This window comes from Chelonia mydas, chromosome 8 (assembly GCF_015237465.2).
Source record: "Chelonia mydas isolate rCheMyd1 chromosome 8, rCheMyd1.pri.v2, whole genome shotgun sequence".
Taxonomy (NCBI): Eukaryota; Metazoa; Chordata; order Testudines; family Cheloniidae; genus Chelonia; species Chelonia mydas.
Genome location: NC_057854.1, coordinates 5,912,763 through 5,940,454, shown reverse-complemented (window position 1 = coordinate 5,940,454; position 27,692 = coordinate 5,912,763). Strand labels below are relative to the sequence as shown.

Here is a 27,692-nt window from a genome sequence, read left to right as displayed (position 1 = left end):
CAAGGGTCATGGTGGGTTCTCCATCACAGGCAATTTTAAAATCAAGTTGGGATGTTTTTCTGAAAGGGCTGCTCTAGTTCAAACAGAATTAATTCGGGGATGTCCTAGGGCCTGTGTCCTGCAGGAGGTCACGCTAGATGATCACAATGCTCCCTCCTGGCCCTCGACTCTATGAAGTACTAGATTGGGCTCTTAATCTGATGTTTGAACGCCCCTTGGAATGGTGCCTAGAAGTCTCTGTGAACATCAAGTCTCCCATTTCTTTCTGCTCGGTAGTTGACGTTAGCAGACGCTAATATTAATGGTAAGTTGGCTGCCATCTTGGTTGATACACTGGGGATTAGACCTGGGACCTCCAGAGCTAAAAGTACGAGTCTCTGCAGCCCGAGCTAATGAGCCAGTTCTGTGTCGGCGGGCTGTCACAGATGCAAATCCTTTGAGGACTGGGCATGGTGGGGAGGCACCGAGGTGGGTGGCACTGGCCGGTGGGTTAAATGGTTACAGCACAAACCATCTTTGGACTGATATCTCCAAAACCAACACTTCTAGATTGGCATGGTGTGAGGTTAATTTACTATCATTACCCAGCAAAAAAAACTGAACTTTACTAGCATCTAAAACAACATGATATATATACTGATGGGTCAGAGGTCACTGGTGATTTAAGGTGCATATAATATGCCTGTGTATAAGGGAAGATTGCATTGTATTGACTCACATCTCTAATGGCTGGCAAATAATTAAGAGCAGGGTTTCAGTTTCTAGGCCCTTAACCTTCATGAACACAAAGTTTGATCTCCAGAAGATTATAAATGGAATAATTTTCTGCAAATTGCGATGGCTGGGTTTTTTTCTCCGTAAATTTGTTTTTGTTCTATTTCAGCAGTAAAAATGTTGGTAGGCCGATGGGGGAGAGAATTTATGACCAGAAGTGATCTGGAATATGAAATTAGGAGGTTGTTTATCTAATCTCTGCCTTTACAGCCTCTATGCTTTAATTATCTCTCAGTCTAAATCTAACCTGAGCTAATCTGCACACACACATTTTACAGTAGAGTATATCTAGTTTTTATATATTTCTGACTAAATTGTCTGACCCCGATTCCCATGTCTGATCTAGCAAATTGCCCCACCCCAAACCAAGGTTTCAGAGGAGATTGGACAAGAGGATAGGTTGCTTTACATTTTTTTTTAATCCTTGATTTGCAAACTCAGTAGAAAAAGTGTGTATGGAGGGGGTGATCAATTCTGGACTATACATCTGCATTCAAAAAGAGCCTCTCCATGGAAATTAGTCTGGAGAAAAAATTTCAATTAAGCAGCAAATGGCTCAGTAACCAAAGAATCCTGCCATTTCAGCACAGAGGTGCCAGCTAGTGCAATAAACTGATTTCTTCTCATTAACTATGGGCTTTGGGGAGACTACAGGGAGAAAAATGCAATACAAATCTAATAGGGTTTTTTTAGGTATAAAAAGATTATTAAAAAAACCCTTCTAGTTCCATTGGAATTTACTTTAAAAATGAGATGACGGAGCGGAGAGATTGAACATACAGGAAAACTGATAGCTAATAAAGCAGCCTTGGTTGTGTATATGTACAGAAGGAGGCTTTAATCTATTGCAAATGAATGAGTACACTAGCTTTTAATGGCTGCAGTTATTCAGATCCCTTTAAGCCACAAATGAAACAAGTTGTCTGGCCTCAGCGCACATGCAAAAATATCTTTTCTAATATGGTTGCTGCAATCATTCACGTGCAAAATCTAACAATAGTTTGCCTAATCTAATAATAATACTTAGAAATAATTGAATTTAGCTAGATACTTTTATGGCTCCGATGCAAACATTAGTTCCCACAGCAGCTCTGTGAAGGAAGGGTATGTGAAAATGGACATGTTATGGCTGAGACAGGGTGGGAGAGGTGATATCTTTTATTGGACCAACTTCTGTTGGTGAAAGAGACAAGCTTTTGAGTCCTCCAGAGGTCTTCTTTAATTCTTTCACCAACAGATATTACCTGTATTTGGAAACAATATCGTGGCTGGTATTTCAAAGGGAATTTAAGGGAGATAGGCTCATTGAATTTCAATGGGATTTGGATTTCTAGCTTCATTAGGCTCCTTTAAATCCCCCCGCACTCTCAGGATAAGGAAACTCAAGCAGAGAGAACTTTAATGATTCGACTAAGGTCAAAGAGTGAGTCACTGGCAGAGATGTGAAGAGAACCCAGAAACCTAATTCTCAGTCCCTTGCTCTAACCACTAGGAAATGGTCTTCCGAGTTTAAAACGTGTCAAAACTGACCACTTTGCATAAAATTTAAAATATACACCATGGCCTAATCGATTTGAAATGCATTTACAGATCCATGTCAGGAAACTAAATGATTTGCTTCTGCATGAGAGTGAGGCATTAGGGTGAAAGTGATGAAAAATGGACACAGCATTCTTCCGCACTGTAGCCAGTGATGGTGCATTGTGGTGAGGAGGCTCAAGAGAGAAGTCTGGATAAGATCTCAGGGCTGGGCCCAGACAGCAGAGGATAAATCGTGCTTGGCATCCAGCTGCCCGAACAGTAAGGAAAACGGTGTGACTTAGCGTGTAGCTAGTTGAGTCTGGAGCAATCGGGTGGGTGGAGGCAGGTGCTGCTAAATGAGAGAGCTTCTACACAGCTGAACACGCATTCCGATAGTGGACATGAAAATGGAGAGAAAGTGTAGGTGGCAAGCTGCCGTAAATTGGGATAGCGCCATTGACTTCAGTTGAGGTGCCAGCCCTGTATTTTTAAAGCTCGCTAGACCTGGAAGGCAGGCGGGAGAGAGAGAGCCCTTTGTTTCCTTGCCCTCTGGAGCTTTAGTGTGCATCCCAAAAAGTAGCTTCTGTCTCTCCGTTTGGACACATGTCAGAATTGCCAGTGGCATTTTGGGCAGGCTGTTAGGCACCTAAGAAAACCTCATGGCCCCTCTGTTTTGCTGCATGTAATATTTAGGAGGTTAAGGAGCACTTGATTGGGCTACTAGGTGTTGCCATGTAACCAGTGGGCTGGTGTGCGCTCCAGGAGATCACCATTACTAGCACGGGCTATGCCGACAGCTGCTCCATATCGGGTTGCTATGGGCAAATGTTGCACTGGGGGTTCAGATAAGACAAGCCCCTGCAAGTTTGGTGGTTTCCTGAACTCTGCCTGAGCCTCTTGCGGCTAGAGATGGCTTGAGAAGAGGCTTTCTTGTGCGATATCTGGGATTTCCGCCTTCCATTTGGGCTTGGAAATGCCACCCTAAGTGACCCTTTTATGGTTTGTTTCAGAACCTCTGCTTGGACAGCCCTGCGTCCTCCAGATACAAGTAAGGGAAAATCATCCAGTTACTCTAAAGTTATTGAAGATAAAAAAAAAAAAAAAGTGAACTTCAGGGCTGTTGTTGGGTTACCCAAACCAGCTCAGCTTCCACCTCGTAAACAGAACCATGGCACTGCTTCAGTTTCATCAGCACCATAACACAGAGCTTATTAATATTATTTATTTGTACTACATTAATGCCCGGAGGCCCTACCAACGTTGTGCTAGGTGCTTCAGTACACCTAGTGAGACTGGCATTGTCCCAGACAGTTTACAATCCAAACAGACAAAGGATCTAAGAGAAATCATACAGAATGCAGTGTCTATAATCACAGTTCGGTTTGCAGGAAGATGGAAGCCTGCTGTGTTTTAGTACCGGCCCAGGGACAAGAGGACAAAGGAATGCTCCTTTTATTTACACGGCTGCAATCCCAGGTGAATCTGGCCCAGAACTGCTGTTAAACAATCCTAACAACAAAAAGGGGGCACATCAAAGGGTCAGTGAACCAGCGTTATCATTTGTGAGATTAAATGCTAGTGCACAGGGAAGACGCAGGCTCTGAGCTTTACGAGTTCCAATCAGCAGAACACATCTGAAGGTGAACATCACTGGAAGATGAACTGGGCTGGCTGGGAATTCGAGGTGTCCCATTTCCTAAAATGGACTACCCAGGCTTTCTGAGGCTTCAGTTTTCGGAACCCCTTGGCATAGGCTGGCATCTGGCGGCTGTGTTACTCGATTGTTTTCTTTTGCTAACAAACAGAGGGAAGATTCTTATAACAAGGTATCTGAGTTCGGAAGCGGCTCTCTCCCATAGTCTAGACATGTCCCCAGTCCAGTTGCTTTCTGTCCTTTTCATTTATTTGGCCACAATGACGTTTTTTGATGCTTGTTTGTGGTTGTGGCTGGGGCTGTCCCCTTGATTAAATCCGACATCCCAGAATCTCCAGCTATGGTGGAATGCTTGTGCAGAGAACTATCAATTCTCTCCCCACAAAGAGGAAAAGCCTAGGAATGTGATCAGCACCCCACTCCTCTTCCCCCATTAAATAGCAGGAAGGTAATTGTTAATTCTTAATACCCAGAGCAACAATAATAGTTGGCAGCAGCTGCCCAAACTAGTGCAAAGCAAGTGTTTGTGGAGGGAAATGCACAGCGAAAGTAGTACATGTTAGACAAATGGGGCCAGGACCCTCCTCTGGTGTAAATCAGCATGGCTCCATTAACTGCTCTAGAGCAACCTTTGATTTACACCAGCTAGAACTTGGCCCCAAGGTATCTGGACAATTCAGACACGTAGTACAATGTGCATCTAATATGTGCTACAGGATCATTTCCCACAGGTCAGGGCTGCGTGGGAACAATGTCTTGGATTTTGTTAAACAAGAAACAGCCATGCAGAGGGGGGGTGCGTGTGTGAGTGGGAATGTGTGTGTGAGAGAGAGAGACACTTGGGGTTGCTTTCAACTGAGGCACTCACATTCCTCTTTTCCGTTAGTCTGTGTTTATAGCAGAGAGAGGCAGAAGACCAGGTCCCCAGGACTGGCCACTTGGTGACCTGCACACAGATTAGGGGAGGGTGTTAGGCCAGGCCTGAGAAGTAGCATAATGCAGCAGCCTAGCAGCTGAGGGACAATGGAGCAGAAGGTCCCTCCAGTCATCCCTGTGCCCCAGGATCTCTGAGAGGGGAAGTGCTGCAGAGCTGTACCAGCTCTATCCTACTGGAGGATAGCGAGCCACACAAGCTGACTTCGAGTCTATGTGCCTCTGGAGCAGCGCAAACCAGACACAATGGGGGCAAGGTTTTGGCTCTTAATATTTATTTGCAATAAAATCTGCACTACGAAGCAAATCTTTCCCCTCCTACTTGCATGGACCGAGAGATCTGGGATGCGGGAAAACCAGCGTGGGCCTGCTGGTGACTGGCAGTGGGAGTTAGGCCCCTAAGGCAGTATGACACAGCGTGAGCATAAACACGGGGTGCAGCGATATAACTAGGCCTGTAAGAACTAGATTTTTATTGGCAAATGTCAATTTCACCCCACGCACACAAGTGCATGAAAAAATATTTTCATCAGCGATCATCGAAATTTACGGAGAGGCAAAGTCAGAAAAATGCTGCTTCGGAACTTATTAGAGTTCGATTTGAGGAGATTTGCCCGGAGTGTTTTGACATGGGATGCTGACAGTTTGTGTTTTGCCGGTTATAAAAGCTGTAATGGTTTGAATCTCAGTGTTGACTTTCATGACATAATTGTTGCCCAATGCCCCCGGAATTGTGAACATTTAAAATGGAGACAAATAGAAAAAAAATAAGACTTTAAAAAAAAGCATCAACATTATCCGTCAAAATTACACAAACATAAAAATCAAATTCTGCCAAGCTTAGCTATGACGAACAGTGAAAGGCAAGTTATCCTCAGAGTCTTTATTTCTATTTAATATGAATATTCTGTGCTATGTATATTCCTCCTAGGGCAAATTCCTGCTTTCAGTCACACATGGTCAACCTCAGTGCTGCAGTGCCTGAGTATTAACTGAGAGCAGAATTTGGCCAATTATCTGTGAGAAGAGGAACAGAATTCCTATATAAAACACCCAACTAAGGCTGTCACCCATTTTAAAGTGAGGAAGACAGGAGGGTTCAAATGATGGGGAAGTCCTTAGAGAAATCAGGATGATAATACTGCTCTCATGGCACTACTCAGAAGACACCACACACTCTCCTGGTGTGAAAGCATAGCTTATTGATGGATTTCCCTGGAACTCGGCCTTAATTAATGTGTAATTTTTTTTAAATTAACTAATTGAACGTACAATGGTGGGATGTTTAGTCCCATGGGCAATTTATTTTTCTGGTTGCTGCAATCCAGAGTTGTCCGGCTGCTAATTTTCTGAAGCCCCAGAGAACTAAGACTGAGTTTGTTTGTTACCCTCTCCGCCTTCCTGCATTGTAGCCTATTTCAGAGATGTGTGGTGGGGAGGAGGGAATCTTTGTACTTCCTGATTCTGCTTTTGACTGGGAGACTGGGAAACAGACCGAGATGCTAAACTCATTTCATGCAGGCCGGTGAATAATTATGGAAAGAACTTTCGGGCACCACGGACCTCAGTTGGATTTCAACCCATGACGCAGAGATGCAAGATTTTTAGCCCACTATTAAGCCCTTGAGTCATCTGCTAGCACCTCTTGCAATATTCCCTGTGTAGCGAGTTATAAACAGTTAAAAAACAAATCTGTATTTGCTGTTGTGTTATGTGTGATAAATAACGTATGAGCCCATTAGCCAGGAGGACCTAGGCTGTGTTTCCCAGTGGGTGTCTGAACCCTGGAGCAGACATACCCAATTATCTGAGCTACTCGCTCCCGGTCCCATGACTAGATCTGCCATGCGTGTGTGTCCTTCACGTTACAGTACAGGAGCCTGATCCATAGACAGCAGCTCTCCCCAGTGTGCCAGTCCCGAGCTGAACGAGTGAGTGCCGAGCTAAGCCTCTAGCTTTAGGTTTCTCTCATGTAGCTTTCACAACAGAAGCAACAAGTCCATTTCAGGGGATTTCACTGTGCACCCAGTCTGCGCTTTTGCCGCTGACGGCAGTGCCAGGCTGGGTCCCCTTTGATTGGCTCACGAGCCACGACAGCTACGCTGGGCCGTTGCACTGTCCTGTAGTTAATGTGGAACCGAACAGGAATTACACTGTAGGTCTGAGCTAAATGATACACTGTCACTGGAAGTTTAGTGTGCCAGACTCCTGTCACATACTGTGCCATACATGTTTGCCCGAAGCCCCTACCACATCCAGAACCTGGAGAGCAGTCGTTTAAATGTGGCAGGTTGAATTTATTTCCCTGCTGGCCAAATAGGGTTTCAAATCACTCAGGCAAGTGAGATGTTCTATCGTGGCAGATTAATCAGGTATATTTTTCTTGGCTAGCATCTCTGGGCTGGACAAGGAAGCCACCAGTGCCTTTCGGAGTGTCAGCCCGGGGATGGTTCCTCAAGATCAGCCTGAGTTTGCCTTCGTAGTCCAAACACATACACACGAAGCATCAGTGAAACAGTTTAGGCAGACCTCCCCATCCCATCTTCACACAGTCTCCTTTAACTGTCAGCTATTTTCTTTCTTTCCATCATTGCTGATTATCATCATACTTGTGGCTTAAAAGCTTCCTCCTGTCTAATCAGCCTGTTCTGCCGACCAGATTTATTTACAAATGTCACAACAACAGAGCGGTGTATCTAAGACTTTACACTCTATGTACTGCTCTGTTCTGGGGCGGAGTGGGGAGAAGTCCACTTGGATTTCCCCATTTCCTCCATGTTATTCCCCCTCCAGCACTCTTAAATGCCCCATGTCACAGTGACCCTCTCTGGGACCCTAGGAAGGCTGGGCAAGGAAGCCACCAATGCTTTTAGGAGCATCAGCCAGTGGATAGTTACTCAAGATTGGCTTGAGTTTGTCTCCAAAGTCCCGGGGGACCAAACTCCGACTTCCACATGGCAGCGCACGGTGTCCCGAACATACTGCTGGCCGGGGCAAACACAGCGAGCGCTGATGTCATGAGAGCCCCTCGGAGGGATTCAAGGCAGGGGAGCCGGCAGTTTCTGAAGGAGGAGGCTTCTGTTTGCACGCTGCTGTCTTGATGGGGAAGAGAAGCACAGGAAATGGCAGGGTGGCTTCCTGAGTGTGCAGGCTGGTTTTTTATTTACTCAGATGTGTGAGGGCCCTTCAAGGGTTGCTAGGCTCATTCTTGGACCACTGTAAGATAAGAAACACTGACCCCTGTTAAGTGACAGGGCTATTAACCTTTATAGCCTGGAGCTGGGTCAGGAAATAAACACAGGCTCTTACCAGCACTCCTGGGTGTCACACCCTTATTAAACTGGACCCTTACAGGAGGTGTAAATATAAACAGAGCACTGGCATCCATTAGTGACAGAAATACACCCTAGGGGCCTGATATTAGCTATAGAGATTAGGACTACGAGTGGCCAACTGCCACTAAAGTGGCACCTGGACTCGAACAACAGGAATGGGCTGCATAAAAGAGGCTGGATTCAGCCTCGCCGCGGTCCCTTCCGTCAGCCACCATTTTGTGCTCCCTGCCTGCCTGCCCCTTCCACGCAAAGAGGGCATTAGATTATTTCTAGACCAGGCGAGTTTGCCACCTCGGCCCTGGCATGGCACTTTTCAGGGACCTCGGCTTCTGATTAGGAAGTTGAATCCAGCAGGCTGGCACCCCCTTCGCCTCAAGATAAAGAACAGTCAGCCAAGAGTTGCTAACAACCTCCCTGGAGCCCTTCTGAGCGGGTTTGCACGGCCAGTTCCCTTCCCTTTCACCACTGCTTGCCTTCCGCCTGCTTCCCCCTTGTCTTTCTCGCTGGTCCCATCCTTTCCTGCTGCCAATCTCAGACCTGACGCCTCCTTGAAATATGTGGTCTCCTCTCCCACTTCTTCCTTCTCAGCTGCTCCCCATCCCTTATCCCCCTCCCCCTGCCCTCCGGCAGTCTGGTCACATTTCCTCCCACCCCTACCGTCTCAACCCTCTCTCCCCAGTTAATTTCTCATCTTCTTCCCTCATGTCTGCTGTGACTGCACTCCTCCTCCTCAGGAGCCAGAAAGAGGGAGGCCTAGAGTCTGAAAGAGGGAGAGGGATCCTAATTGCTGCGTCAGGTCATCCCTGATTTTTGCAGCACGTCAGCACTGGGTCCTGTGGCAAACCGTCAGACAGACAGTGGCCTGGAACGCCTGGAAAAACCCTCCACAAGTGGAGGTTTTTATTAGATTAAATACTGAAATGAAGAGCACACTCAGTATTTATATGTAATTCAATGAAAAAGAGCCACACTCGTTTTCTGAATGTTTGTCTCTGCAAATTGCATTGCAGGAATTGGGGACTCTGATGCTGAATTCTTGGGCAGGTGTGCCTCAGAGTACACAGAGCTCTGACTATCTCTCTCTCGCTTCATGCACTGTGTCATATAATGCTTCACCGGTGATTGTAGCCCATGCAATGCAGTTAACGGGTGGTGGTTATAATATATCCTGCCAGTAGCAGCTGTGGAGGTGATGGGGTAAGGGAATGGACTTGCAAAGCCAAGTTTCAAGGAGCATCTGAATTTAGTATTTTCATTAAAGAGCTGGGTAAGAATCACAGGCATTGGTCTTGAGATAGGATGGGAAGACAATCAGGTACAGAAAGGCAAGGAGGATGTTGCTGGCATGAGGACTGCAAAAGAGGACACATTAGATGCTGCCAGGGGTTCTGCATGCATCTCTTAGTCATGCAAAAAAATTTCACCTGTGAAATAATCTCATCTTTGTCCTAAGATGCTGTGCAGTATTGCTATGAGCTGTATAAGCAGTTTCTATGTTTCACCCCAGAAGTGGCTGCATTGCACTAGGGGCAGAGTTTTAAAATCACGTTAGGATTCTTTAAGATGCAAGGGGATATATAAATGTAAATTATTACTACATACTTGCATGGGTGTATAACAAGGATGGAGAAAGTTTTCCACTTGGCACCAGGAAATTAACTCTCTAGGGAATGTTAATATCCACTGGGAAACCAAAGACCCTCTAGAAAAGGTAGAGAAAATCATTTTCAGGCTGCAGCATGCAGGTGTCTACGTCCTTCAATAGCATATCCCTGCAGCCACATCTCTTACTTCTTCCTGCAAAGGGCCTCATCCAGACCTGTAAAGTATCCCAATAAAACTAACTGAAAACCAAGCAGAGCCACCAGTGGCTGGAACAATCTCTACAGAGCAACTTGAGAGCAGGTCCAGGTGGCCAGAGCAGCAGAAAAAGCAACCCCGGGGCAAAAAAGAAATCCCTGGGCTATATACAACTTCAAAACAAAAGGCACAAGGAAAGGGGATGACAGATTGTATGGGACAGGTCCTCTGTTGCTATCACAATCTTCACTCTCGTGATTAATGACATTGTCCAAGCTGCTTTATATTTACCATTTTAATTCAGTGTTGCCTGTTATAGTTTTTCTCTCACTAATGAACACGCATTGTCACAGTGCAGAAACAATGCAACCTTCTGGGGGAGAAAGGGGTCCCAGATGCACCACAATAAACCAGGAGCTACCTCTCTGTTCCTAATGATGTGTATTACAGAGATATATCTTTTTAACTGTTGCCCTTGATTTGATATTGGTATTATTTTCACTTTAATTTGGGTTTATTCTCCCGATTTGAGACTCACTTAAATTACGGTTGTGAAGCTACAAACTCTCATTACAGCCAGTCTGATGACATTCAGACTTCTCGATGGTAAGTTTGTCAGGACAGGGATAAAGGTCTTTGTGTCTTGTGCAGCACCGGAAACACTCTTGCTGACTTTCAATAGGATTTGCAATCCTAATTTGCGTTTCTTAAAAATCCCTCTCTTAAAAAAATAATGAAGAATAATAATTCAGAACTTCATACAATATTGTTTTTAATTGGCCGTGAATTAGGAAACAAATCCAATAAATCCATGTGTGTGTATATACACACACAGAGATTTTAAAAATGTTTATGATCACTTCTTCATATAGCAAAGCCTTTAAAATCAATGGGACTATTCACATGCTTAAAGTTAGGTATGTGCTTAAACATCTTGCTCAGACAGGGCTACGGTGAATACATTTCAGCATGTACATAAACCTTTGCAAGGCCAGGGCCTCAGACTCTAGGTAAGTATAGTCTCATCGTTTATATGTGCTTTCTGGGCTTGGAATCTGTGAACCTATTTATCTCACAACTAGGAAATTTGGGGCCTTTCCTTTGGCTTTGGATCCAGCCCTTCATTTCTAACAGCTCTCGAATACTCATCTGAACATAAGAACATAAGAATGGCCATCCTGGGTCAGACCAAAGGTCCATCTAGTCCAGTATCCTGTCTTCCGACAGTGGCCAGTGCCAAGTGCCCCAGAGGGAATTAACAGAACAGGGAATCAAGTGATCCATCCCGTGTCGCTTATTCCCAGCTTCTGGCAAACAGAGGCTAGGGACACCATTCCTGCCCATCCTGGCTAATAGCCATCGATGGACCTATCCTCCATGAATTTACCTAGTTATTTTTTGAACCCTGTTATAGTCTTGGCCTTCACAACATCCTCTGGCAAGGAGTTCCACAGGTTGACTGTGCCTTGTGTGAAGAAATACTTCCTTTTATTTGTTTTAAACCTGCTGCCTTTAAGTTCATTTGGTGACCCCTAGTTCTTATGTTATGAGAAGGAGTAAACAACACTTCCTTATCTACTTTCTCTACACCAGTCATGATTTTATAGACCTCTATCATATCCCCCCTTAGTTGTCTCTTTTCCAAGCTGAAAAGTCCCAGTTTTATTAATCTCTCCTCATACGGAAGCCGTTTCATACCCCTAATCATTTTTGTTGCCCTTTTCTGAACCTTTTCCAATTCCAATATATCTTTTTTGAGATGGGGCAACCACATCTGCACACAGTATTCAAGATGTGAGCATTCCATGGATTTATAGAGAGGCAACATGATATTTTCTGTCCTATTATCTATCCCTTTCTTAATTATTCCCAGTATTCTGTTTGCTTTTTTGACTGCCGCTGCACATTGAGTGAATATTTTCAGAGAACTACCCACAATGACTCCAAGACCTCAACATTATATATGTATGGTTGGGATTATGCTTTCCAAGGTGCATTACTTTGCATTTATCAACATTAAATTTCCTCTGCCATTTTGTTGCTATCCTGCCTGTGTTCCTACACTTCTAGAATCACTTGCATTTACAACAGAACAGCATATGTAGAGAGTTCACTACAGATGCTTTTTAAAAATAAAACCACTTTCAGTTTAGGAATAGTTAACATTTCTTAAGACTGGGTAACACGCCTACAGTTTCTGTTTGTGATGAATCATAGATTAAATAGAGTTCCTTTTCATTAATAGAAATCTAACATCCACCACAAAGAGCCTTTTATTCTGTGAAATTACACCACAAATATTGTGAAAGGCACCCTGATACCAGACACAGTCCGTTGCTTATCTGTGAAATTACGCAGTCACTACTGGAACATTGGAACTCCACTTGAAAATTATATTGTATTGAGGTAAAATGAATTTACTGAGAAATAAATTGAATTCTATCAAAAAATAATCCTAGCCCTTTAGGGCCCTTTGGGCTCATGGAGAGCCCAGGTGAATTAAAGCAGGGTTGGAAAGCTAGATGAGAGAGAATACCTTGCTCTGAAAAGGGGAACTGAAGGTAAATGTTTCCTCTGCCGTTTCTGACTCCTGGTGTAATTAACCAGTTTATTCATGATCTCTAACAAAATGTAACTTTGTAAATGAATGGTGAGGCTTTGTGACACAGCTGTGAGAGCTCTCCACCCTGCTTCCCTATGCACCCTCCAACTTAGATCTGTGCAGTTTCCTGACAAAATCATGTTTTCATTCCTGCCAGCACTGCAGGGCCAATGCTGCTGTGGAAGAACAAGCTGTGTTTGACTCAGCTGCACACTTTGACAGTGCAATTGCCGGCTAATTTCTAATCCCAGAATCTTAATGGCAGGGGGCAATGGATCGAGCAAAAAGCATGGGAATGGCTTTGATTTTTGGATGGCAAGCAGAGCTTGTGAGGATGATGGCTGTGGCTCGGGGTGGGGGAAGGCCTTGTGTCGATTCCTAAACTGAATCGATCTGATCTAGGAGTCACTGAAAGGGAGACTACAGGTTTGCTTTAGTGGAGTAAATCAAAAGGAATTGCAGTGAGCTTGGCAGAGATGCCCTAGTATAGAAGTGGTGGCATTGACTGGAGAATTGAGCCGTGTGTATAGCCGCCAGAAGATGTCATTTACAGTCCTTTCAAGTGCTTCAAAGTAGACTTTATATGGCAGGAAAGGAACCTCATAGCGGGAATTTGACGTGTGTTCCCCACTCCTCCTGCTTCTGCCGCAGTCATAAGTGTCTCCCGTGGGTACCTCTTTGTCTTTTATACATCTCGCACACTTTTTTTTCTACGTGTTAGGCCTGATCTTGTGAGGAACCGAGCACCCTGTCAGAGCTGCGGGATGCAGTCAGCTGCCTTTCTCTCTTTATTGTCCCCAAGGTGGTTCTACTTTCCCCACCGCGATGGTGTCTGAAGAGTTGTGGGTGCTCGGCACTTTTCAGGGGTTTGCTCCGTACCGTCTCACTCAAGACCACAGCCAGAAAAACAAAAGAGCAAGGGTGGCTGGGAGGTGATGGAGGGAATTTTCTAGCTATGCTGTGCTTCGCTGTTGAAATGGGCCAATGTTTTAGGTGTCCAGACTGCCATTGATTTTTGCTCCAGTCCTGCTCGGTATTTTCGGATCTGCATTGTTAATGAGGACAAGGACCGTGGGCCATTGTCTATGGAGAAAAAATGTCTTTGATTTTGGTGTATCTCGGGTTGCTGCTGCCAGCTTGAGTCTGAAGGCAACGTGTGCAGTGATTGATTGCACTGCAAGCATCGCTGTTCCACACATGTCATGCTTCGTCTTGGCAACCCCTAGGTTATTTTTCCCCCCTGCCCGCAATGAGGCACTGATAAATACAGCAGAGCCCACTGTAGGCTGTCCGATGAGGCATTTTATTTATGGGCTTTCCTTTTTCTAGCGGGCAACGAGCCAGAGAGGAATTGGAGGGGGGAGGAGGAAAAAAGGTGCAAGAATATGGGAGGGTTTCTTGTTTTGTTGCTTTTGCTTTTAAATCAAAATTCCATGTTGGTAAATTAAGGTTTCTCAGGCTTTTCGCAGTTGGAATTGGCTGTGATCGAGATGTATTTATACGACGCCGGCTATGCCTACGGACCAGCCAGATGTGGTGCAGTACTGAAATCGGCAGCTTACCGTGGCGCAATATATGGAATGAATAATTGTCTGCATCATGGGCTGTGCTCCATACATATAGCTGAAGAGTGCGTCTATTTAGATCTGCCTCTATTCTCTGCAGGATATTTCTGTGTGTGCTTTGTAAAACAGGCTGCTTCTCAAATCGGTGTGTCAGTCCATTGAAGCATCAGGAGCATTTCAGAATGTGTGTATGTGTAATCTGTAGCACGCGGGAGCAGAACATCAGCTTGTGTAAATCAGCATAGCTCCACTGAAGTCAACAGAGCTAGGCCAATTTGCACCAGCCGAGGAGCTGGTCCATGAGCTCTAAGAATTTAATACCGGTGTAAATCTCTGTCATGAAAATGACCTTTCTCCCCCGGCGGTATATAGACACCAGTGTATTTTTTAAGGTGTCAGTTGTTAGGGGAAATGCACCCCTGAGCTCAGCAATGCAACATTTTACTATGCAAGGTTTGATTAAATGGATGCTTTTCTTTCTCTCTCTTTGAAGACAGGTATAGCAGGCACGGGAGGCTAGCTCATAGACAATATGGTGACGGGATCTCTGCAAACATGATAGATAGCGATTTCTGTCGCATATAGCAGGACGCAGCTGGCCATTTCTCTCTAGTAGAATCGCCTCTTCCGATGCCCCTAGCTTTTTGCTAAACCACCATGGAATGATGGTATTAGCAGCTTTTTATAAAACTAATTTCCCCAGATCACTTGAGGTGGGTCATTACAGTCACAGCTGGTGAGTGAAGTCATTGTGGGGAGGGGAGAGTGGCTTAGAAAAATAATAATAATAATATATATATATATATAAAGAAAAGCCATGCATGATTAGCTATGGGGAGAACACATGTAACCTTAATATCTAAGGGGAAGAATAGAAATGATTATGCCTACACCCACAGCCAAAGGCTCTCAGTCAGTGGAGAGGATGTAAGTCAAACTGTCTAAGGTAACAATAGGTTTCAGAGTAGCAGCCGTGTTAGTCTGTATTCGCAAAAAGAAAAGGAGGACTTGTGGCACCTTAGAGACTAACACATTTATTTGAGCATAACCTTTCGTGAGCTACAGCTCACTTCGTCGAATGTATCTGATGAAGTGAGCTGTAGCTCATGAAAGCTTAGGCTCAAATAAATTTGTTAGTCTCTAAGGTGCCACAAGTCCTCCTGTTCTCTTTAAGGTAACAATAGCAAATTAAAAGGGTTACTACTGCAAAGAATGAAAAAAAGTGATTTAATGTGCCTTCCTGCAGTCTATGAGAGCTGATGCAAACAAAACAGAGAAAAATCAAAGCTCCTTAGTGACCTAGCTATCCTTTTAATATCAGTCACATGGGATTTTTAAAGTAAGTTGAAAAATTTCCATGAATGAATAACTGAGATCTGGTGTATGAACTTGCTCTGACATGGTCTGATATGGCTACAGGGTGATTTTTGTAAGTATTTAAATAACAGTTATATTAATTAGAAGGTTTGGTATTATGCTCTCAAGTGATTATTAACAATGGAGTTTGCAGAGCCCTGTTAACCTACACTCCGGGTAGAAATGAGATCAGACTTCTCAGCTGGTTTTACATCTCAGATTAATGACCATCAGTCAGCGTTAGGATGATAAAGTAATTTCAGTCCAGTCATTGACTAACATCGAGTTCAGATGCTGAGAACATTCATTTTATTCGACCAAATTCACCCTGTGAGAGTCTGGCAATATGAATTTCATGAGGCAACCCAGGAGTATGGGAACGGCAGCATGCTGCTTCTTACAAGTGCTTCCGTTCTGGAGTTGAATAGCTTTGTGGCTAAAGTAACAAACCCCTTAGTCTCCAGGATGGTTGTTCAAATCCCATATGCTTTTAAAAATGAATTGGAGGGCTGTTCTCCTCTTACCTCTCAGTTGCAACGTTAACTCAAATGCAAGGCCTTCTCCGATACAGACCCCTTTCCCCCCGGGGCGTGGAATTGGGAACATCCTGGACACTGACTCAGATGTTGACCTTGAAGAAGGTCTTGTTTTCAGCTAATCCCTGGGACCACAAAAGATTTTACCTGCTCATCATATGTAAGGGTCAGATTCTGCCATCTGGACTCTCAGTGAGTGTTGCCTTATTCTGCAGGTAGCCCCGTTGAAGCATCTGAACTTAGTGATTCACTGACACAGTTGAACGGCTTGCAAAATGAGGAGAATAAGGGTGGCAAAAACCGGCTGTTAGTAACTAAACAGTGGACTGTGACCATACTTTAGAAACACGGCTTTTTTTTGGTGGGGGCGGGGGGGGGGTGGCTTTTCTGCAGCATTCTTTTCGAGTGGCACAGTTACCTTTTCCCTCTCCCCCATTTAGACTCTTAAGAAAACATGGTTTCTGTTTGGACACCTATCGATCCTTTGGATTTTGTCTGCTTTATAATGGGGTTTCCTTTGGATTTCACAGCTAATCAAGGAGATAACCAGTAACCCACACAGTTGCCATCCTAGGAAGTGATGCCGGTGATTAGCAGAGAGGCATCAGGATGCAGCCTGTTACATATTATAAAGCATTCTGTGTATTTTTAAAATGACCTTTTCTTTCCCCCCATCAAAATGAATATTACAAATCTAATTCAAAAAATCTCTATCAGACAACAAGCAAAATTGCCTCACGCTTCTAGCAGGGGTGATTCCAAATCGGTCTGTTCTAGTGGAATGATTTGTAAAGGTTTCTTTGGAGGAGCTGTCCACCTCATCACACTTTTAAGCTCTGAAGATGTAACCCTTTTAATGGTCTTTAATGTAGCTATTGTAGGTCCTAGACTGAGTAAGTTAAAGAGCCTCTTTACAACCAGTTATTTTAAGGCTTTGCTAAATATTCTTCTTCGGTGATAAAACAAATAATCTCAGAACACAGGCACAACAGGTCTTGATGCAAAATTTTCAGTACGTTGTTTTCTTTAGTGTGTGGAAATTGCTCCTTAACTTAAAGAAACAGCAGCTCGTCTGTTCAGGCTATGACTCGAGAAGCCTTGTTTCGTGTCCTGCTCACAGATTTCACTGCAATGCTATCCAGCACTGCAGAGGTGTGGTGGAAGTTTGGATGTATACCCCCCTCCGCTGTATTTTCATGAAACAGAAGTGAGTGTCTCAAAGTGCATATTGCTTGTTAAAGTCCATAGAGCCAGAGCTGGAAGACAAATTTGGGTGCCTTGGTCTCTGCGAGGTTAAAGGGGATTTCATATTCAATATGGCAACTTCTCATTGTGTACAAATACATTATTTAAAGACATTTTGGATACTTTGAGATGAGTAGGAGGTGCAGGTAGGAAAATATTGGATAAAGCAGTCCAACAAGGTTTTCACACGGGCAGCAATTTTTAGCATGCAGATTACTCAGAACCCTAATCTAATATCATTTCTGTTAGCGCAAAGCACACTCTGTTCAGGCAGGGCCTGAATCTGATTTTGTATACACTGGTATAATTCTGTTCACTTCACTGGAATTACTCCTGATTTACAGCAGTATAAGTGGGATAAGACTTGGGCCCATGTTATTTTAGTGGATCATTTCAAAGCAATGTCCATCTCAGTAAAAATATATTCCAGGTTACCCTTATTTTCTACCCCATCCCAATGTAGACTAGGTGCATGAACACTCTCTGTTGACATCTAGAGTGATCTTTCTGCATCACTAGGTTTAGTGCAGTGGTACAATAGGCAGGAAATACAGGCAAGACCATTACGGGTCAAATGTGAAAATATAGCCTCTAAATTTGGGTTTTGCACGATGTAATTTGCAGGATGTGCGCATGCAATTTAGACAGTTTGACTCCTAGACACATGATTTTAATATGTCTGCATAAAGGTAGGCACAGATTAGAGGGTGTATCTGAAAACGTGGCCCTATCCATTATCAACTCAAGAAATATTATTGCCCCTTATGGAGGCCAGTTTAGAGAAATGTTAGAAAACAAACCCAACAATTTGTCTGATACAAACACCACTCCGTTCCGTCTTCCCTCGAGACTCTGGAATTGTCTGAGTCACTGTAACGTGACTGCAGTCTGCGAAGGCAGGTAGAAACATAAAACACCTTCTTCCATTAAAAAAAACCTCCGGATCAAGATGCTTATGGCGAATCTTACTAAAACACCCCAACTGTAACGGAAACAAATATTATATTGGCAATAGCTTAATGTTTGCAATCAGACACCAGATGTTCTTTTCCCCCACAGGATTTTTTTGGTAAGGCTGGCAGAGGCCTTATGGCTAAACAGCAGATCTAATTTTATTTTCCGTATCTGCTGTGTTCATTCCCCCCCCCCCATCTGTCTTTATTGGTTTTTTCTTTATTATTATTTTGCAGTTGACGTGCTGACACATTACAGATCCTCTTTCCACAATATTTTTGACAGACTGACAATAAAGGTGGGCACACCATATAATTCAACGTCATGCATTCTTTTGGTCTGGATTTTTGGATTACCCGACTGGTTTTTGTTGGCTTACACTATGCATGACTTCTGCATGGGTAGTTGGCATATTAACTTTGTAAACGGTGGTTAATGGAAGTTATCTTATTACATCTATTAATTTTAAATTATCTTATTACAGATGAAACAGCAACACTATTCCTGCCTTGAAGGGCTGGGGGATTTTAGCCTGTAATAAATAAAGTGTGTGTGTGTGGGAAAGATATGCAGAACCTACTCTGTACAGGAATTGTTGATTTGCTTCTTATTTGGAAAATAATTGCAGGCGACAGTTTAGTTTCAATTCAAATAACTTCTGTTGTTAAGGATAATTGTCAGGCATATTTTAAAATATTTTATATTACACCTAAAACTAAAGTACCCTTTTTGTATGAGTGACACAGGTACAATTATGTATGTAATACCCAGCATTATATATTAATATATATTAACATAGGAGCCTGGTTTTCAGAGGTACTGCATACCCAGAAGTCCAGTTGTAGTCAACAGGATCTGCAGATGTTCAGTGCCTCTGAATATAACCCCCCCCCCCCCCCCCCCCGGCCCAAACACACACTCTGTGTGATACATATCAAACATAGAGTGTGCAGAATTTGTTTTAGAACAAGATAGGTGAGAAGTAAAATGGGTATACACAAATATGTCTCTTCTGAACCTCAGTCAGATTAGGAGAAACTGTCATTGTCTGTGATATTAGGACCACATCAAACTTTGGTTTAGGTGTTTTCTTCTGTTCTTGCCATCTAGGGTTCTTCTTCTTCTCCTCCTTCTCTTTCTTCTTCTTCTTCTTCTTCCAGAAAAGGGTAGCTAGCATTCCAGAAAGTTTAGGGCAAAGTGGGAAGAGCTGTTTATATTTAAGTAATCTTGTCTTTCATCTTTCTGTTCAATGTTGTCTACTGCTGGCAAAATGAAGGATTTAATTTGCATACAAATGTTACCTATTTGCCCACCTCCACCATGCTTTGCAGTGCCTCCACATGGGAGTTGAAGAGAGACATTTTAAAGTACTGAAGCTTGGGTTGTTTTTGAGTCCCTGAGAAGTTGTTTCCAAAGTCCTTCTTCCTTGATCTACGTTCTAAATACCCCATTATGAAGCACTCTGCGCTTATGCTGGAAAATTGCTGTCCATTTTCTGCATAGTATTAGCAGGTGAACCGTGGTTTCTTATCAGGGGTTCCTTATCTTTAATTCTGATTGTGGAGGAATTGGAAAAGGTTTCAAGTTTTATGTTTGGGAAGACCTTGGAATTCGTAGGGAAAAGCCAGTTAGCAAAATCTGGTAGATAATAATTGTTCCACTACTATTGTGAAAAAAACATAATTAACAATGACCCTGGCAATATACATTATACCTGTAGAGAATACTATTCGCTGTCCCTTATTAAAATACAAGACTGGGCATTAGTATGTTTAAAACACACAGAGGTTACCACACCAGAGCCATGCAATTTCAATGACGTGTAAGATTGATGAGCCCTGCAGGTCATAAAAGAAGAATGATTTTCCAAATGCATGTAGGTGACATCTATCATTACCATCACAGCCGATTGCATTATTCATTCAGATACAGCAGTGCTGTTCTTTGCCAATATTGCTCTTGATGTGTTTAATAAAAGCATTCATAGGAGAGGTGAAACAGAGTCCCTTCAGAGAGTTAGAGTGCCCATTTTCTCCTATCTTATTCTTTAAACAAGATATAGCTTCAAAATAGAGCGGATCAAAATCAAGATTTAAAGGGCATGGTATGGCAAAATGATCTCATTAATCGCTTGTGTGTCCCCCCCCCCCCTAATTTTAGGATTTTTTTTAAAAAAGTGGTCTGTAGAAAGTTTAGGAAAAGAAAGGATTTTACTCCTGTGTGTCCAGGCGGCGTATCAATTACAGGCTGAAAACCAGGAGGCTGATTATTCCACGAGCAGCAAGAGGATTGTTTCCAAAGATACCGTGATAACTGAACACGGAAACAGATCCCACTCAAGCCCGCAATTTTAAGAAGAAAATGAACTATTTCGTCGTGCAAGTTCAGATGCACCATTCTCAGCCACCACTAGTTGTCACTCTCCCACCAGTCTGAGGACCTGGGGTTTTCAGCACTGCGGTTAGAGAGAGAGACAGAGAGGGAAATGCAGTGCTAATTAAACGGAGTAACTCCTAAAGCTACCTAAAGTCTCTAGCCTTGGAATGTTAAATAGTCAGACCCAGGGAACAATCAGAAAGGAAAAGGGAGGGGGGCGGGCAAGTGATGGCTGGAGAATCTCAAGCCCAGGTATTAACCCCAAGGAAACATCAGCACAGCCATCCATGCAAACTCCGACGCACGCAGCCTAGCCCAGTGGGCAGCAGAAAACAGCCTACCTGAAGAATACTAGAGTTTCCCAAACGTAGACTCCAAGCGCATTGACGTTAAACATTGTTTCCGATCTGGTGATTTGTAGTCCACGAGTTTAAAAATAAAACAAAATAAAATCAGCCAATGGATAAATTTCCGCTTAAAAAAAAAATAACAGCGACGGCGGTAGTAAAAAGCAAACCCCAAACCAGGCGGAATAAAGTGCTGGAACTTCCTACTTGGTCATTTTCAGACAACCCTCCTCTGAGAGAGTTGCGGCGGGGATCAGGAGGAAAACGCTGAATCGGAGGCTGTGAGTTCAGGACCCTGGACAGAGACCCCCCCCCTCCTCGGTGGCAGCACCTTGGAGAGAGACTTGGTGTTTAAACTCCGCCGCGGATCTGTTTTCCACCCCCCCACACTGCAGTGGGGTTTGGTTGGACGAGCAGATTCCTGCACAGAAATCTCCTTTCCCTTCAGTGGGATCCCAGTCCTGGCATCGAGTTGCTGGAACAGGCAAGGTGCAACCAGAGTATATTTGCCATGGGGGAAGGGGGATAGGGGGGGAAAAAAACCTAAAAAACCCCAACCCCCCCCCACCAGCCCAGCGCTTTGACTCTCCTCTGCGAGCCGGGGTGTCTTCTCCAGTTAAATCCAAGGGAATTGGTCAGTGCTGGGCATTTGCTGGATTGTCCCGGAAATCTTGCTCTCCTCCTCCAGCGTTTGGCTGCTGTTGATTCCTGCTTTCTGGGCTATTCCCCCCCGGAGGAAGTTGTTAGTGCTGCGGGGAAGGTGTCCCATTGCTTGGGGCTCAAGGGGAGAGGAAGCCGAGGGCAAGTTTCATGGGTCTGGGACTCCCCTGGGGATCAGAAAGAAAGAAAAGTACCTCAGTGGCCTCTTAATCCATTGCATTGCCCTCCTTGCCCGGATGGAGCTCGCCAGATCTTGGGACTTTCTTGCTGCATTAATTTACTAAACAAAACAAACCCAAAAATGGGGGAAGGAGGAGGGGGGGCAGCATCCTAAGCCCTTCCCACGGGCTGCACTCATTGGTCAGTGTGCTGGAAAAGCCACTCCGGGATGTGGTTGGGTGAAACGCGAGTTGGTCGGCAGAGGATGTTAACCTTTAAAGCGCTGGCCCGGGTTTTCTTTCCTTGGTTTTGTTTTAAATGTATTGTGTGTTTTACCCCCAAAGCGCTGGCTTTTGAAGAAGCCTCTGAAACCCTCCTCCCGTGTCACACGCCTGGGCGTGGCGGCTCTTTGAGAGGGAGCCGCCTTTCCCCTCCCCGCGGTTTGACCAGAGGGTTGGCAAGCCGCAGAGCCCGCGACCCCCAGGCAGACAGGTAAGGAGCCCGGGGCCGATTCAAACCGCAGCGCGACGGCTCGAACCCGCGTCGCCGCCGGGCAGTGCCGCGGGGTTCTCCAGGAGCGTTTTCTTCGCCCCGCAGCCAGCGCGGAGATCAGCAGAGCCGGAGGCTTGGGTCTGCTTGGTGCTCTGAGCGAAATTTACAACTCGATGGAGTGAATAGAACCCCCCCCTCGCCAAAAATGAAACCGGTTAGCGGCTGGCTAAGTGTAACCAGATTTGGCCGCAGGCTCTGCCTTGTTTCCCCTCTCCTCTGCTGCGGACCGCGGCAGAGACAGAGCCAATTTCTGACCCCTCGGCCAGGTTTCTCAGAGCGGAGCCTTCGGAGCGGCTTTGCCCCGCTGGTGCCCGCAGGAATGAGGAGGAGAGATTCTGTTGATCTGGCCGTCGCGCCTTCTTTCCAGTCTCGGAAATAATCAAGCCTCTCTTTCTCCGTGGGGAAGATCCCTTTGTAGGGCTGCCTCTTAGGGGGCATCATTTCTAAAGCAACCTCCACTGCAAGCTTTCAGTCCTCGTGCTCGGAAAAGTAAGGTCCTTCTTTAGACAAGCCCAGGGGCAAAATATCCCCTTGCTCCTGCCATTCAAAAAATAATGAAATCTGGTAGGGATTCCAGGGGGGAAGTAGGTTAGTCAGATTTACTCTAGCTATTGGGTTTCTGTAGCTGGCCTTGATTAATAACCTGCTCTGATCTGAACTGTCAGTGACTCCTGGGGGTGTAACTGTGTGCAAGGGCATCATGCATGCTGCTTGCTGACTCATGAATATACATTTACCCTTATTATCCTTCTGGGATGGGTTAGCCAGTGTCATGGAGCAAACTTTCCTCTTTTGTCCCCGAGTAATCTGAAAGCACTAGGGTGGAGCTCCAGGCAGGGAATGTTAAATAGATCGCCAGTTAACAGTTAAATCATATTTATGCTGGCTTTTGGTGACTGCAAAGGAACAATAGCAGAGAGGGACAGGGTGGCTTTTGATTTGTGGGCCAGATCCAAGGACCAGCAAACCCCATTGGATCTGATTCCCCAGTAGGACTGAGTATCTCTTGGGATTTCTCTCAATATCCATAGATTCACAGAGGTCCCTTCTAGCCTCATAATCTATGCTCATCTAGTCTGACCTCCTGCATAATGCAGGCCCTGGCACTTCACTGAATTAATTCCCCTTTGAACTTTAAGAAAAAAAAATCCAATCGTGATTTGAAATTTAAGATCAAGTTCAAGTAGCAAATCAGTGCTAGAGCTGGGAGTTGAATCAGGGGGACAAATTCAGCAGTGCTGTGTGAGTGGTGTAAATTACACCCCTGTTCATTAACAAGGTCCTTGGCAACCCAGAAAGGGAGGGCATTCACCCCCATCAGAGTGCTGGTGGCAGGTACCTCCACTGTCCTGCTTCAGGTGTTCTGCGTCGGGTGGGTGAGTAGGGAGCATGGCTTTCGTTTAGACTCCTTAGGAGCCCTGCTGGTGAAGGTTGTTGAGGGGTTGCCCTGGATCAGTGTTTTTCTTGCTTGCCCCTTAACTAGCCAGAGCCACCCACTTTTTGAACTGTTTTATCTTCCCGCAGTGCCCTTGGGAGATTTCTGCCTCTTTATATCAGTGAAACCTTCTCCATCCTCCACTCTCCACTTGAAGGCTCTCCATTTCAGGGCCCTCTGCCAGACTTTTCTCCAGTATAAGCTAGTAGTAACTGTGGGTGAATTTGGCCCCAGGTTTCATGACTTCCAGTCCTTTGCTTTAACCCAGATGCATCCCCAGCAATTCTGAAAATAGCGCCAGGGGAAAAGGGAAGTGGCCATAATGCAATTATCCAAATGTTTTTTGGACACTGTGTTTTGTTTTTGTTTTGCTCTCCCTGAAGGCGAGGGCAGTGAGACTGGAAACCTTCTTCAGTTTTATGTAAGGAAACATGGTTGGGAGAAAATCTAATCCTGACTCCAAGCCAGTTCTTCGAACATTAGAGTAAGTAACCTTTGCTGTCAGGATTCCTTTCCCCAGGTTTGTCCTTTGTTACTCTTCAAAATGTGTTTAGAATTGTATCCCATTTCTGTGTGATCCATTTGGAGAGGGTCAGTTGTCCTAGTTTTCTAGTAGATTCAGTTGCTCAAAATGCTTTTGAACGATATTTTTAAAAAATCTGTCATTGATGACACATGCATGAAAACCCAGGGAAGTTTCAGGGGGCAAGAAATATACACAAGAACATTAAAAAAAGTCACAATGGTCCATCTAGCTCAGTATTCTGTCTTCTGACAGTGGCCAGTGCCAGACGCTTCAGAGAGAACGAACAGAACAGGGCAATTTCAAGTGATTCATCCCTGACTTCCAGTCCCAGCTTCTGGTAGCTGAAGGTTTAGGGACACCCAGAGCATGCGGTTACCTCCCTAACCATCTTGGCTAGTAGCACTTGATGGATCTATTCTCCATGAACGTATCTGATTCTTTTTGTGAACTCAGTTATACTTTTGGCCTTCACAACATCCCCTGGCAATGAGTTCCACAGGTTGACTGTGCATTGTGTGAAGAAGTACTTCCATATGTTTGTTTTAAATATGCTAAAACTGAGGAATTCACATCAAAGGCAAGGGAAACAACATATATAGGGCAGATTTCTTAACTTTGCGGAGGTATGGAAAACTGATGCTGGGTAAAATTCACCCCCACGCATGGGGGAAATACAAGACCTCTAGCACCACTTTGGCCCATAAGAGACATAAGTGGTGCCTACGCTTTGTGCTTTGGCTATTTGTAGGGATGATTTTTTTACTCTTTGGGAATAAAACTAAAAATGATTTTGGATGAAGGGATTGCTATTTAATAACACTTTACACTTATCTAGGACCTTTCATGGAAGAATTTCAAAGAGCTTTACCAACTCCTCTGAGCTAAGTACTATTATCGCCATATTACTGATGAGAAAAATGGAAGCCAAAGTGATTTGTCCAAGATCACAGAATGCATCAGAGAAAGAGCCAGGAATAAAACCTGGAAGCCCCTGCTTGAGCTGGTTCTCAGTCCCCTGCTCAGCCAGGAACCCTCCCTTCCTACAGAATAACAGCGAGGTAAATAGTGCATTGGAGAAAAAGACAGAGCTGAGAAGAGGAGTGCAACAAAAGCCTTAGGAAACCTGACATCTGAGGACAGGTTAAAATGGGCATGGTTAGTCTTGAGAAAAGAAGACTGAAGGGGGACCTGGTAATAGTCTTCAAACACTATAAAAAGGACGTGGAGAAATTGGAAAGAGTCCAGTGGAGGGCAACAAAAATGATTAGGGGGCTGGAACACATGACTTATGAGGAGAGGCTGAGGGAACTGGGATTGTTTAGTCTGCAGAAGAGAAGAATGAAGGGGGATTTGATAGCTGCTTTCAACTACCTGAAAGAGGGTTCCAAAGAGGATGGAGCTCGGCTGTTCTCAGTGGTAGCAGATGACAGAACGAGGAGTAATGGTCTCAAGTTGCAGTGGAGGACGTTTAGGTTGGATATTAGGAAAAAACTTTTTCACTAGGAGGGTGGTGAAGCACCGGAATGGGTTACGTAGGGAGATGGTGGAATCTCCTTCCTTAGAGGTTTTTAAGGTCAGGCTTGACAAAGCCCTGGCTGGGATGATTTTGTTGGGGATTGATCCTGCTTTGAGCAGGGGGTTGGACTAGATGACCTCCTGAGGTCCCTTCCAACCCTGATATTTTATGATTCTATGTTAATGGCTGTTATAAAGAGGATGGTGATCAGTTGTTCTCCATGCTCACTACAGGCAGGACAAGAAGGAATGAGCTTAATCTCCAGCAAGGAAGACGTAGGTTAGATATTAGGAAAAGCTAACTGGCACTGAATTAGGCTTCCAAGTAGGTATTGGAATCCCCCTCACTGGAGGTTTTTTAGAACAGGTTGGACAAACACCTGTCAAGGATGGTCTAGGTTTCAGGCTTCAGTGATTCTTTGTAAAGAGAGATGGATAGTGGGAGTGTCAGTTAAGGGTTGGTGTGGCCAGCCTGGTTGTTATGAAGCATTCTGATTAGTATGAGGGTATATGAAGGCTAGCCTGAGGGCACCTCTGTGTCTGAGATCACTCCTGGCTTTCTCACAATATTAGGATGGCTTCCTTGGTTTGCAAAAGGTATTTGTTACTGTGGTAAGCCACTTACTAGCTCATGGAGGAGGAGGTATTTGGTGGCCTGGCAGGGGCAAAAATGTATGGAGTTTGGGCAGGATTTGCAGATTTGGTAGTTTAAGGATGAACAGAAGAGGAGAAAATATGAACACGGTTGGAAGAGCTACTGTACCATGTAGTGTAGGCTGGTAGGACTACATTTCCTTCTTCAGTTTCCTTTTACAGCTGAGGCTGTATTTGATTTTCCTTTTTTTCTTTTTACAGTTATAATAGCTAATACTTTTCTTGAGTGTCCCCTCCCTCCCAAAAACACCCAGGCTCGTTTCCACATTAACTATCGCAATCATGCAGAAGTAAGGGCCTGAGGCAAAGCCCATTGGGATAGTTCTAGGAAAGAAAGTCTGCTGATAGGGCACTGGATTGTGACTCAAGAGAGCTGGGTTCAAATACTGACTCAGTCTGATGTGACCTTGGGAATGTCACCTAATCGATCTTCTGCTTCCATTCTGCATCTGTAAAATGGGGATAATACTTCTGTACCTCACTGGGATATTGTAAGGACAAAATCTCTTCTGTAGATATTCTTATATTGCTATCGCTGGTGTAGTACCTTCCAGTAGTGCATTAAACAATGAGTAACATCTGTCACATGTTTGTTCTCTCTTCCTCTCTCCATGGGGAGAAATATTTGGAATGGATTTGTTTTGGATCTTTGAAATCATATATATATTTATATTAGGGCTGTCAATTAATCGCAGTTAACCCATGCGATTAACTCAAAAAAATTAATCGCGATTAAAAAAAATTGTGATAAATAGCACTGTTAAACTATAGAATACCAATTGAAATTTATTAAATATTTTTGGATGTTTTTCTACATTTTCAAATATATTGATTTCTATTACAACAGAAACTGCAAAGTGTACAGTGCTCACTTTATATTATTTTTGATGACAAATATTTGAGCTGCAAAAAGATAAAAGAAATAGTATTTTTCAATTCACCTCAAACAAGTACTGCAGTGCAACCTCTTTATTGTGAAAGTGCAATGTAAAAATGTAGAATTTCTTTGCTACATAACTGCTCTCAAAAACAAAACAATGTAAAACTTTAGAGCCTACAAGTCCACTCAGTCCTACTTCTTGTTCAGCCAATCGCTCAGACAAACAAGTTTGTTTACATTTACGGGACATAATGTTGCCCGCTTCTTATTTATGTCACCAGAAAGTGTGTTCATATGGCACTCTTATAGCTGT

At 44.1% G+C, this 27,692-nt stretch overlaps 1 protein-coding gene across 1 annotated transcript in view; it reads right to left on the bottom strand.

The window, feature by feature from the left end:
- The window catches only part of GLRA1 (glycine receptor alpha 1), a 77,574-nt gene extending 55,430 nt beyond the window's left edge, over positions 1–22,144 (bottom strand). Inside the window, exon 1 of the mRNA XM_007071536.3 lies at positions 20,993–22,144. Within this exon, the coding sequence (XP_007071598.2) occupies positions 20,993–21,048 (56 nt within the window). The 5' untranslated portion in view covers positions 21,049–22,144. The remainder of the gene's footprint in view (positions 1–20,992) is intronic.
- Between the last annotated feature and the right edge of the window lie 5,548 nt (positions 22,145–27,692).